General features: G+C 43.4%; 1 protein-coding gene across 1 annotated transcript; it reads left to right on the top strand.

The window, feature by feature from the left end:
* The first annotated feature begins 3521 nt into the window (after positions 1–3521).
* LOC106564339 (uncharacterized) lies at positions 3522–13438 on the top strand. The gene is made up of 3 exons (XM_014130394.3): positions 3522–3697; positions 4514–5191; positions 7217–13438. Exons 2-3 carry the CDS (start codon positions 4883–4885, stop codon positions 8255–8257), a joined length of 1350 nt encoding a protein of 449 aa, XP_013985869.1. The 5' UTR covers positions 3522–3697; positions 4514–4882; the 3' UTR covers positions 8258–13438.
* Positions 13439–13984: the final 546 nt, after the last annotated feature.

Here is a 13984-nt window from a genome sequence, read left to right as displayed (position 1 = left end):
AACAGTGACAATGGAGAGAAGTGGAAGGTCCTCAACCAACAGTGACAATGGAGAGAAGTGGAAGGTCCTCAACCAACAGTAACAATGGAGAGAAGTGGAAGGTCCTCAACCAACAGTAACAATGGAGAAGTGGAAGGTCCTCAACCAACAGTAACAATGGAGAAGTGGAAGGTCCTCAACCAATAGTAACAATGGAGAGAAGTGGAAGGTCCTCTACCAACAGTAACAATGAAGAGAAGTGGAAGGTCCTCAACCAACAGTGACAATGGAGAGAAGTGGAAGGTCCTCAACCAACAGTAACAATGGAGAGGTGGAAGGTCCTCAACCAACAGTAACAATGGAGAGAAGTGGAAGGTCCTCAACCAACAGTAACAATGGAGAGAAGTGGAAGGTCCTCAACCAACAGTAACAATGAAGAGAAGTGGAAGGTCCTCAACCAACAGTAACAATGAAGAGAAGTGGAAGGTCCTCAACCAACAGTAACAATGGAGATGTGGAAGGTCCTCAACCAACAGTAACAATGGAGAGAAGTGGAAGGTCCTCAACCAACAGTAACAATGGAGAGAAGTGGAAGGTCCTCAACCAACAGTAACAATTGAGACAGGTGGAAGGTCCTCAACCAACAGTAACAATGGAGAGAAGTGGAAGGTCCTCAACCAACAGTAACAATGGAGAGAAGTGGAAGGTCCTCAACCAACAGTAACAATTGAGAGAGGTGGAAGGTCCTCAACCAACAGTAACAATGGAGAGAAGTGGAAGGTCCTCAACCAACAGTAACAATGGAGGGAAGTGGAAGGTCCTCAACCAACAGTAACATTGGAGAGAAGTGGAAGGTCCTCAACCAACAGTAACAATGGAGAGAAGTGGAAGGTCCTCAACCAACAGTAACAATGGAGAGAAGTGGAAGGTCCTCAACCAACAGTAACAATGGAGAAGTGGAAGGTCCTCAACCAACAGTAACAATGGAGAAGTGGAAGGTCCTCAACCAATAGTAACAATGGAGAGAAGTGGAAGGTCCTCTACCAACAGTAACAATGAAGAGAAGTGGAAGGTCCTCAACCAACAGTGACAATGAAGAGAAGTGGAAGGTCCTCAACCAACAGTGACAATGGAGAGAAGTGGAAGGTCCTCAACCAACAGTGACAATGGAGAGAAGTGGAAGGTCCTCTACCAACAGTAACAATGGAGAGAAGTGGAAGGTCCTCAACCAACAGTAACAATGGAGATGTGGAAGGTCCTCAACCAACAGTAACAATGGAGAGAAGTGGAAGGTCCTCAACCAACAGTAACAATGGTGAGAAGTGGAAGATCCTCAACCAACAGTAACAATGGAGAGAAGTGGAAGGTCCTCAACCAAAATGTGTGTGTATGAAAGTGTGTAGATATATGTGAATGCATTCCTTAGTGCCCCCACCCCTCTCCCCCCGCACAGTTGTGAGCTATAATTTTAATAAAGCTTATTTTAAACACAACAAACTCATGTCGGGAAAAGAAAAAAGGTGAAACTAATCTATGCCTGTTCTGATAAAAACCTTAGGGCATTTAGCCTCGGGGGATGCCTTGCTTGACCACACCCTCCTTCCTTGCTCCTGGCCTGCCCTGCCTCTTCCACCAATCCATATGTTTTTATGGACAGAAAAGAGCAGAAGCTCTGAGCTGTCCGATCAGGTCCATTGTCTATTGTCGGCTCTGACACACTGGCTTCTGTGACAGCATAGGCAACACCATTAAGGGCCATCTCCATTTTACTTCTATGAGTTAGTAATTAAACTGAAAGTGTGCCTACCTTCATGTTCAACTCCAACCAAAAGTGCACATGGTCGTCCATACGGGAGAGAAACATTGGAAATGCACAAAGTGAGAAAGGCTCTAGTGGGTCTTTTTTTGCACTTCATTTCCAAATCATCCTAAAGGATATAAAAATGTATTGTGTAGCTCAATGAAGTTACTTATATGTGAACTGGACATGAAGTGTGAAAATGCTTAGGTACCATTGACGTGCATTGGATGTGCGCCGTAAATCTTAAAAAGTTAGATTTGCAAACATTGGCCAGGTAAACAAAACCAAAGCATCTGTTGCTGTAATAGCTTGTCCATAGTCCATGGTCTAAAGAGGAAGAGAATTGTTGGTTTTTTATCCTAGGACTAGCTAGGTTGAATCTGTGTCCAGGAAGACATCCCTCACTGTTGTGAATCAAACCCCTCCACAGTGTCAGTGTTGAGTCTGGTCCTGATTGGTAACACTGGCCAGGGTCGGGGTGCAGCAGGAAACGCCATCCTGGTCAGAGAGGCGTTCTGAGGCGTTCTTCTCTCTGGTTGCCGTGACCACAGAGTGCCAGTGTTGGACCGGGCCAGCTGCTGCTACCACTACCGGACCGACCGGAACCGACCCCCCCCGCCGCTGCCGTCATGTCCCCGTCATCGACACACCGGGCAGAGTGTGTTGTTCACGCCGCCCCGGGCCCCCACGCGTTCCTGCTGGTGATCAGGTTGGGTGTGAGGTTCACAGAGGAGGAAGAGGGATACGCCGTCGTGAGGTGGATCCAGGAGAACTTTAGAGAAGAGTCTTTAATGTTCACCATGGTGCTGTTCACTGGGGGAGACCAGCTAGAGGGGAAACCAGTGGAGGACCTACTGAAGGACAACAGTCAACTGCTACAACTAATCAGTACCTGCAGGGACAGATATCATGTCTTCAACAACAAGGAGAAAGATGACCACACTCAGGTCACTGAGCTGCTGGAGAAGATAGAGGAGATGGTGGAGAGCAATGGTGGAAACCACTTCAATGTCAACACACACCCAGTAAGGGAGAAAGAAGGGTCTGGTGTGGTGGTCACCCTGGTGATGTTAGTGGCAGTTGGAGCTGTGTTCAAATTGATGGTTGATGACTTACTGTATGGAGCAAAATACAAGATGGTGGGAACTTGGAGAGAAACAGACAATGAAAGGTTGACTACTGAGAAAATGATTATCAATGTATTGTTATTAAATTACAGAGCTTTGATCTCAGCTTTGGTAAGACTCATTCCTGTAATTTATGTGAGTGTGAACGATAGTCATATATCATTCAAGGTGAAAATATTAAGCAATACTGTATCATGCATTGTTTTATCTAACACATTTGTATGCTGATAGAAAATTACGTAAAAAATAATTACATGAAATGTTGGAGAAAAAACGAAATACATTCTTTTAAATAAACGAAATAGAATTAGCGTATCATTTTATGACCAAATAAAATGATTTAACAAATGAATGAAAAGCATATCTATACTCTCTTCAAACAGTAGATAAGTGTTTTACCATGTGGTTATGTTTATAGTTTTACGAACAGATAATTAATTCACTGACAGTACCCATACAGAATAATATGGGAAACTCATAAGAATTAGGGGGTAGGTCTATAAGAAACTTTATCTCTTATAGAACATACTTGGAATTGGGACGAAATGTCTGATTCATCCGATCCGCTAGGTGGCAGCACTGAGAATGTGGACGTCGAAACAAAATCAGCAGAACCAGTCAGTACTTCCCTTGCTCTGTGGCTGCATGTGCGTTATTGTTTATCTTTGAATGCAAACGTGTTTATTGCAAACGGGGATTGCAATTATGTCATGATATAACTGTACTGGCTTCTCAGTAAATTGATTCTGAACACCCATACCGCCTCAGATTGTTGCCTTCGTCTCTGCAGGTAGGCTATTTGATGTCTCTTGCAGTAGTAACTAGCTAGCTGATGGTTAGCTAGCTCTGGTCCAGTACGTGTTATTCTATTTAGGAGCAACTCGTTGTTTTCGCGCGATTAGACCAGAGCAAGCTGACCTAGCGTCATAAATCAGCCAATCAACTGAATAACTACAGGAGCTATAGCGTTCCACAATACAAGCTATCAGATAAACTTCGCTGCAAGTATCTAACTGTCGACTTAATTGCCTATGTAATCAATGCATTATTTATCCAAAAGTAACTTAGGTACTGCTTCGTTTTGCACCAACAATACATTTGGTATACTTTTTTTTTTTTTTTTTTATCCTTAAAAAAAGAGACCTCTCTTTGCAGCAACATGTAGTGTTGAATTTCACAATGAAGATCTATTGTGGCTCAGTTGGTAGAGCATGGTGTTTGCAACGCCAGGGCTGTGGGTTCGATTCCCACGGGGGACCAGTACGGAGAAAAAAATGTATGAAATGTATGCATTCACTACTGTAAGTCGCTCTGGATAAGAGCGTCTGCTAAATGACTAAAATGTAAATGTTTTTATCCTATAATGATTTCATGGATTTTTAGGTTAGGGATGTGAAAGGTTTAAAAACCAGTCAGGGGGGTCTTTCTCACCAATAATAGTTTATTTAATATATCTACTTTGGAGAGAGAGAGTGCTGTTGGTTTCTTTATTCTTCTTTGGTCCATTTGATTCTAATTTAGATTCTTCAATCTTACGTCGTACGCTTAATTTTCTCATTTCTAATATTCTTATTTATTTAATCTCCATTGAATCTGTTTCTTACAGATGATGACCAGCTCTTTCTTTAAAGGAGAGGACAAGACATCCCCCACAGGGTTCCAGCCTAGAGCTACAAGACCCTGAGACATTAGTTTAACAGAACAAGTTTCTCTGCCCAGATTGAGACTAGGGGCAATGTTCCCCTGCTCAGACGTTGCATTCATCAACCAATGGTTGCCTGCCACGCCATCAACTGTGTCATCGACTGACAGATTGCTATAACATGATCTGGTTAGTTGAAACTTAAAATACATATCCAGGCGCTGTGAGATCAGGTCAGACGTCAGCAACTTCTGAGCAGAGGAACGCGCCTTACATTAACTCAAAGTGGAGGGAGGAGATTCACTGCATAGCGTTAACCTGAATCAAATCAAAATGGCTGCTGTCGTTTCTTTACCTATCGTGAGACTCCACAGACTAACGAAGGATCAACTGTCTCTCGCTGCTCAGAAGAACAATAACAAACCAGGGAGAAAACCAACAAATAAGAAAAACTTCACCACCACCAGAGGAAAGAAACAATCCACAGGAAAAGGAAACGACTCTGCTGACAGCAAAAGTGTTTCTAGCCAGGAATCGCCGGCCCCTAAGTGGTGGGGTCGCCCCAAGGGAAGCAAAAACAAACCCAAAATAACTCTCAAACTTTCCAATGCCATCTTAAGGCCTGATGAGATAAAACAAGAGGTAGGTTTAAACTTGTGGCTTTTAAATGAACATTTAATTGAGATCTTGTATAGCATTTGTATCTGTCTGTGTGAATGTTACAGCTATATGTTTACTAGATATATCTGTGGGAATGTTGCAGCTATATGTTTACTAGACAGCTGTCTGTGTGAATGTTGCAGCTATATGTTTACTAGATATCTGTCTGTGTGAATGTTACAGCTATGTTTACTTGATATCTGTCTGTGTGAACGTTAGTTATATGTTAACTAGATATCTGTCTGTGTGAATGTTACAGCTATGTTTACTAGATATCTGTCTGTGTGAATGTTACAGCTATGTTGACTAGATATCTGTGTGTGTGAATGTTACAGCTATACACTACTAGTTAAAAGCTTTAGAACACCTACTCATTCAAGGTTTTTCTTTATTTTTACTATTTTCTACATTGTAGAATAATAGTGAAGACATCAAAACTATGAAATAACACATATGGGAATCAAGAAGTAACCAAAAGTGTTAAACAAATCAAAATATATTTGAGATTCTTCAAATAGCCACCCTTTGCCTTGATGACAGCTTTGCACACTCTTGGCATTCTCTCAGCTTCATGAAGTAGTCACCTGGAGTGCATTTTAATTAACAGGTGTGCCCTGTTAAGTTAATTTGTGGAATTTCTTTCCTCAATGTGTTTGAGCCAATCAGTTTAGTTGTGAGAAGGGGGGGGGGGTATACAGAAGATAGCCCTATTTGGTAAAAGACCAAGTCCATATTATGGCAAGAACAGCTCAAATAAGCAAAGAGAAACGACAGTCCATCATTACTTGAAGACATGATGGTCAGTCAACACAGAAAATTAAGAACTTTGAAAGTTTCTTCAAGTGCAGTCGCAAAACCTATCTAGCGCTATGATGAAACTGGCTCTCATGAGGACCGCCACAGGAATGCAAGACCCAGAGTTACCTCTGCTGCAGCGGATAAGTTCATAAGAGTTACCAGCCTCAAATTGCAGCCCAAATAAATGCTTCAGAGTTCAAGTAACAGACACATCTCAACATCAACTGTTCAGAGGAGACTGTGTGAATCAGGCCTTCATCGTCGAATTGTTGCAAAGAAACCACTACTAAAGGACACCAACAAGAAGAAGAGATTTGCTTGGACCAAGAAACACGAGCAATGGACATTAGACCGGTGGAAATGTGTCCTTTGGTCTGGAGTCCAAATTGGAGATTTTTGGTTCTAACCTCTGTGTCTTTGTGAGATGCGGTGTGGGTGAACAGATCTCCGCATGTGTATTTCCCACCGTAAAGCATGGAGAAGAAGGTGTTATGGTGTGGGGGTGCTTTGCTGGTGACACTGTCTGTGATTTATGTAGAATTCAAGGCACACTTGACCAACATGGCTACCACAGCATTCTGCAGCGATACGCCATCACATCTGGTTTGCACTTAGTCCCACTATCATTTGTTTTTGAACAGGACAATGACCCAACACACCTCCAGGCTGTGTAAGGGCTATTTTACCAAGAAGGAGAGCGATGGAGTGCTGCATCAGATGACCTGGCCTCCACAATCCCCCGACCTCAACCAAATTGAGATGGTTTGGGATGAGTCGGACCGCATAGTGAGGGAAAAGCAGCCAACAAGTTCCCAGCATATGTGGGAACTCCTTCTAGACTGTTGGAAAAGCATTCCAGGTGAAGCTGGTTGAGTGAATGCCAATAGTGTGCAAAGCTGTCAAGGCAAAGGGTGGCTATTTGAAGAATCTCAAATATTTGGAATTGTTTAAAACTTTTTTACTACATGATTCCATATGTGTCATTTCATAGTTTTGATGTCTTCTACAATGTAGAAAATAGTAAAAAATAAAGAAAAACCCTTCAATGAGCAGGTGTTCTAAAGCTTTTGACCGGCGGTGTATGTTTACTATATATCTGTGTGTGTGTGTGAATGCTGCTGGTATATGTTTTACTAGATATCTTGACGTATCATACAACCAGCACTGAAGTCTCCTCTTGGAAAATAAAGCTATTCTATTCTAAACCAGGTGAAACAAGAGATGGACGAGCTGCCTATCGAAATGAGAAGTGATGAACACTGGTTGAACGCTGTGAAGCCAGAGAGCTACGACCCAGAGATGGGTAACACCAGGGGACCTACAGAGAGCGACCCCAGGACAGATGCACATCACTTGGGTATCAAGACGGAGGATGCCCCCCTGTACCACCAGGATGGAGGGAGGCAGCTGCGGTCGTCTACCGTTCAGCTGTTCAATCTGGCTGCGTTGCGGTCCGAGCCGGAATGGTGGCCTCGCAACCAGAAGGTCCGCCGGTTCCCGTGTCCAGATTGCGGCCAGAAGTTCTTCTCCAAAACCACACTGGAGTTACATTCCCGGATCCACACCCAGTACCAGCCGTACTCCTGTGAGGTGTGCCATAAAACGTTCTCCCGGAAAGGCGGTCTGGTCGAGCACCGACCAATCCATGCAGCGGAACGCCCCTTTGCCTGCCTCCAATGCGGCAGGACCTTCACGTTCAAATCTAACCTGACCCGGCACATGCGGTTCCACAGTGATGCACGGCCCTACGTCTGCCCACAGTGCGGCCAAGGCTTCAAGATCTCCGCCCAACTCAAGAGCCACATGATTTCCCACAGCGGGTATAAACCGTACGTGTGCCCGGAGTGCGGCCAGAGTTTCGTCCGTTACATGAGTCTGAAGTATCATCGGCTGAGCCACACCGGCGAGCGCCCGCTGTCCTGCCCAGAGTGTCCCATGACCTTTGCCCGGCCGCACACCCTTATGATCCACCGGCGACAGCACACCGGGGAGACACCATTTTCTTGCCAGGACTGTGGGAAGAGGTTCAAACAGGGGTGCCAACTGAAAGACCACGTTAGAAGGAAACACACAGGGGAGAAACCATACAAATGCTCCGAGTGTGACAAGTGCTTTGTCACTTCGGCGTCCCGTAAAGTGCACATGGTTGTCCACACAGGAGAGAAGCCTTACAAATGCACAGAGTGCTGTAGGAGCTACAGTCAGAGTGGGGGCCTGAAGAGGCACAGGTGTGAGCAGCAAACCAGGTGAGAGGAACCTTGGGGTATGCCCCAAATGGCACCCTATTCTCTAAGTAGTGCACTAGGGACCATAGGGCTCTGGTCAAAAGTAGTGCACTATATAGGGTTCTGGTCAAAAGTAGTGCACTGTATAGGGAATAGGGTGCCATTTGGGACATAGACCCAGTGTTCTGAGTGTAGAAACTGGAGAGTGGATCCTTGAAGCAGCACAGGTGTAAGCAGCCACGTAGGTGACAGAAGCCAGGTGAGCGGATTCTCAGGTGTCCTGAGTTGGGAAACTGGCCTTTGTTTATACCGGATTTAAAGGAGCAATCTGGGATTGGTACATCCATTTTTTAAAACTTTGATTCTTGAGGAATATAACTTAGAAATGCCTCTTGAATTTAGTTATTGTTTTACCCCATCAGAACTCTAAATACACTGCTCAAAAAAATAAAGGGAACACTTAAACAACACATCCTAGATCTGAATGAAAGAAATAATCTTATTAAATACTTTTTTCTTTACATAGTTGAATGTGCTGACAACAAAATCACACACAAATAATCAATGGAAATCCAATTTATCAACCCATGGAGGTCTGGATTTGGAGTCACACTGAAAATTAAAGTGGAAAACCACACTACAGGCTGATCCAACTGATGTAATGTTCTTAAAACAAGTCAAAATGAGGCTCAGTAGTGTGTGTGGCCTCCACGTGCATGTATGACCTCCCTACAACGCCTGGGCATGCTCCTGATGAGGTGGCGGATGGTCTCCTGAGGGACCTCCTCCCAGACCTGGACTAAAGCATCCGCCAACTCCTGGACAGTCTGTGGTGCAACATGGCGTTGGTGGATGGAGCGAGACATGATGTCCCAGATGTGCTCAATTGGATTCAGGTCTGGGGAACGGGCGGGCCAGTCCATAGCATCAATGCCTTCCTCTTGCAGGAACTGCTGACACACTCCAGCCACATGAGGTCTAGTATTGTCTTGCATTAGGAGGAACCCAGGGCCAACCGCACCAGCATATGGTCTCACAAGGGGTCTGAGGATCTCATCTCGGTACCTAATGGCAGTCAGGCTACCTCTGGCGAGCACATGGAGGGCTGTGCGACCCCCCCCCCCCCCCCCCCCCCAAAGAAATGCCACCCCACACCATGACTGACCCACCGCCAAACCGGTCATGCTGGAGGATGTTGCAGGCAGCAGAACATTCTCCTCGGCGTCTCCAGACTCTGTCACGTCTGTCACGTGCTCAGTGTGAACCTGTTTTCATCTGTGAAGAGCACAGGGTGCCAGTGGCGAATTTGCCAATCTTGGTGTTCTCTGGCAAATGCCAAACATCCTGCACGGTGTTGGGCTGTAAGCACAACCCCCACCTGTGGACGTCGGGCCTTCATACCACCCTCATGGAGTCTGTTTCTGACCGTTTGAGCAGACACATGCACATTTGTGGCCTGCTGGAGGTCATTTTGCAGGGCTCTGGCAGTGCTCCTTTTGCTCCTCCTTGCACAAAGGCGGAGGTAGCGGTCCTGCTGCTGGGTTGTTGCCCACCTACGGCCTCCTCCACGTCTCCTGATGTACTGGCCTGTCTCCTGGTAGCGCCTCCATGCTCTGGACACTACGCTGACAGACACAGCAAATCTTCTTGCCACAGCTCGCATTGATGTGCCATCCTGGATGAGCTGCACTACCTGAGCCACTTGTGTGGGTTGTAGACTCCGTCTCATGCTACCACTAGAGTGAAAGCACCACCAGCATTCAAAAGTGACCAAAACATCAGCCAGGAAGCATAGGAACTGAGAAGTGGTCTGTGGTCTCCACCTGCAGAACCACTCCTTTATTGGGGGTGTCTTGCTTATAATTTCCACCTGTTGTCTATTCCATTTGCACAACAGCATGTGAAATTTATTGTCAATCAGTGTTGCTTCCTAAGTGGACAGTTTGATTTCACAGAAGTGTGATTGACTTGGAGTTACATTGTGTTGTTTAAGTGTTCCCTTTATTTTTTTGAGCAGTGTATATGATCGCCTCACCAGGGAAAACAATAGGCTGTTCCATTGACTGTTATATCAGTTATTGAACCCTCAATAAAATGATCTGTTTTCATTGTGATGCAGTCCCACTCTCACCTGATGTGTGATGTGAACGTACAGGGCCGGTTTCCCCAGACGCAGATTACGCCAAATCCTGGAATTAAAAGCAGGAGAATCTCCAGTGAAATAGGTTTTTATCCTAGCACTAGGCTTAATCTGTGTCCAGGAAACCGGCCCGCGATGTTGTAAAACAGTCTTTGTTTAGAAAACAATCATCTACTATTAATGGCATGGTTAGTAGAGACTGAAAGCCTTTTGTTGGAGAGGATTATTAGGATGTCTAGAACAGGTATGTACCATGGTGATGGGTGGAACGGAGCAAATGGAATGGCTTCAAACACATGGGAACCATATGTTTGATGTATTTGATGCCGATCCAGTTATTCACCACAAGCCCGTCCTCCCCAATTAAGGTGCCACCAACCTCCTGTGGTGCCATGCTTGTCATTTTTGCCCAACTGATTAATCGAACTGATCAATAACCGTGTGTGTGTGTGTGTATGAGAGAGATGAGGGTTAGTCAGAAAGAGAAGAGCGTAAAAGTGATGGTTTAAACAACACTGACAGGTTCAGGGACGCTCACTAAGGAATGATGGAGAAGATTACAATATAACTGAAGATTCACACTGCTTAAAGGTGAGATCCCTTTCGGCTACTAAACCAGAGCCATGTCTTATGTATCCAGCAGGTTAGCGTGATTAACAGGGTTGGCTGTAGGAATGATCTATGTGACATTTTGGTTTGACCTTTGACCTTGTAGCCTAACGGGGCAGTTGAAGGGCACTACGAAACACGCCAGCACTGCATGAACTTGAAACTTGATAGTTGACTAAAAGTAGATGTATGAATCTGCTATATTCTGAGCTAACTAAATGGACATATAGTTTTTACTTATACGGATTGAGGTATATTAACGACTTAAACATTTTAAAATAATCTGAAATGTAACAGGAATCAAATTCAAATTGCTGCAATATTGCTTTGCAATAAGTTACATTGGGACAAGATGTCCCATAACATCTGTTCAGTCATTTGGTGACGTGTTTTTCTTGAAGCGACTTTTAGTTTTTTTTAATTAACTGTCTCAGTAGACAACGTATCAAAGGAAACCACACCTGTTTGATTAAGGTCATTCCATGGCACTTCCTGTAACCCCCTACTGCTCCAGGGACAGCGTTGATAAAGGCTGACCTTGGCTTTGACCTCAGTTCTTCAGGCTGTCTCAGGGATATACAAGCATTTGCAATTCACACAAGTACACACTTGTACAAGTGTGAAATAGGACAAATATAAGCACCTGCGTACCATACTGTCGAGGTAAATGTTATTCAATGTTTTCTTAAGTCAGGGGGGAAGGAATTACCGGGAAGATAAACATAAAACTAAGTAATGCTGTAACACCTGGGCTGTCAGGAGGATTAATAGTTGATTACCAGAATTTTGTCAAATATTCAGACTTAAAAAAAAAAAATGCTATGAATCAATATATATAGTAGTGTTAGATTGTATTTCTAATGTTTTGATTTCACATCTGTTACACTAAACAATAAAGAAGACCACCACAGCTGTGACAGTATGGCTGAGGTAATTAGAGGAGAACAGACTGTGACTCAGGCAAGAAGCCCCTCAGAATGAGCTTTTCATTTTGTTTTTGGTGTCTTGACTTTTACTGGTTTCAGGTTCTGGAATGTAGTAATTTATAGGACTCATTTCGATTGTATCTGATTTTCTCTAGGCAGAAAGCCACTGGCGTTATCATCAAGAGTCTTATCGCTGTGGTCCCGTGTGCACTTACATGTCAGTATCTCAGAGAGAGCCTTACTCACACTCATTTTTACTGTGTTTTGCATTTGATGTGATTCATGCTTTTCACTCTGTTGTTAATGCAGATAAATTATGATTTAAACTAATGTGAAATCAACCAAATATTTCACCCTGTCATTGAATTTAAGTTAAAAGTTGGAAGGCAATTCCCTTAAGTTGATGACTTTTGGCAAATCCAATCAGTTTTCCACGTTGATTCAACATCACATTGAATATTTTGGTTTAAATGATGTGGAAACAACATTGATTCAACCAATTTTTTTTGCCCAGTGGGACTGTGAGCTTAGAATAGTTCTGCTGGGTATGCCTGTAGGAGGAAAGAGTGCAACAGGAAACACCAAACTGGGGAGAAATGTCTTCACAGTAGAGGCTTCCTCTGTGTCTGTGACCAGTGTCAGTCAGAATATAGAGTTCTGGATGGGACCAACATCACCGTCATGGAAACCCCAGGAGTATTCAGTGAGATGAAGGTTAGGACAGTGAAATGCCTGGATCTCTCTCGTCCTCATGTTCTACTGCTGGGGAGATTCACCGACGAGGAGAAGGAACGCTGTTAAGTGAATCCAGGAGAGCTTTGGATCACGGGCCCCCAAAGTTCACCAGTGTGCTGTTCACACATAAAGACCAGTTGAAGGGTAAAGCTATAATGACCTTTCTGAAGAGCAGTCAAGACCTTCAGGTGCTCAATGCTAACTGGTGGTGGATCCAATGTCTTCAACATTGAAGTCAAAGGCAACATTGGAGAAGTTAAATGACAGCTTGAAAATATTGATACAGTATTATACCAGAACTGGGGATACTACTACATGGAAGAGGCAGAAAGAAAGAGCAACGGAAGAGGCTGAGAAACATAGGTGAAGAGCAAAGAAAGACAGTATTTTACAACATCCATTTTCTGCCTTCCAGGAGGCAAAACATTTGACATAAAATATCTAGCACAACTAGCTACATGAATTTGTCACTTCAAACAGTAGCGGGGTGATTATGCAGCTACGGGCACTTCCATGTCCTCGGGTCAATTTTGGGGATTTTATCAAAAATGAAACAAATACACATATTTGTATGTTAAGTTCACACTGGAATCACCCCATCATTTTTTAAACGCCTCTATCAAGTATTTTAGCTACTTTTCAGATGCATTTTATACCTCAATTTCACTATTTTGCCCTTGTCCCTGACCCAGACTTTTAAGCTTCTACTATGTTTTTCTATGAGAAAACAATAATTACACATTATATAATGTTATGTACTACAGAAAGAGTCAATTAAATCAAATCTATAACAATATTGTGAGTATGCCCTTTATATTGTTTATTACACAAAATATATGTCCTTTGGGAGTGGTGTCATTTCCACCACTGAGGACAAATTCCTCATTAACGTTTTTTCAAGAGAATGTTAATTTAGTTACCATGGAAACATTGTGACACTGAAGCACATGGCTGCAGTGGACAGTTGTTCCAGATGTGCTGTCCAGAAGTTGAAGAAAAATCGAGGTAAATATTGCTTGTGTAGAGAATATTTTATTTCCAAACAGGCTCTAATTTCTTTATGTATTTAGTGTAAACGATATGCTAGCTGTAATACTAATCAAAGCATGCTAAGATGTCTGTCAATTTTCTCCAGAAACTGTAGAAATGTAATTTCCATCACAGTCATTTCCATCACAAACTTAAGTGTGGTGGAAATGACACAAAAAATCCATTATCTTATTTGTTTTTACTTTACTTTTTTTATACTTTAGGCTTATTAACCATTTTTAAATTAATTGAATCTAGAAAATGCTCAAAGGTGTGCACAAGTTGAAAACTAAGTAGCATTTGACTTTATTTT

This window comes from Salmo salar, chromosome 02, assembly GCF_965601325.2.
Source record: "Salmo salar chromosome 02, fSalSal1, whole genome shotgun sequence".
Lineage (NCBI taxonomy): Eukaryota > Metazoa > Chordata > Actinopteri > Salmoniformes > Salmonidae > Salmo > Salmo salar.
This window is presented reverse-complemented; position numbering and strand designations above follow the sequence as displayed.

Coding starts and splice junctions, on each gene's coding strand:
- LOC106564339 (XM_014130394.3), top strand. CDS start 4,883: ATGGCTGCTGTCGTTTCTTTACCTATCGTGAGACTCCACAGACTAACG. Junction 5,192..7,216: donor CTGATGAGATAAAACAAGAG/GTAGGTTTAAAC, acceptor ATTCTAAACCAG/GTGAAACAAGAGATGGACGA.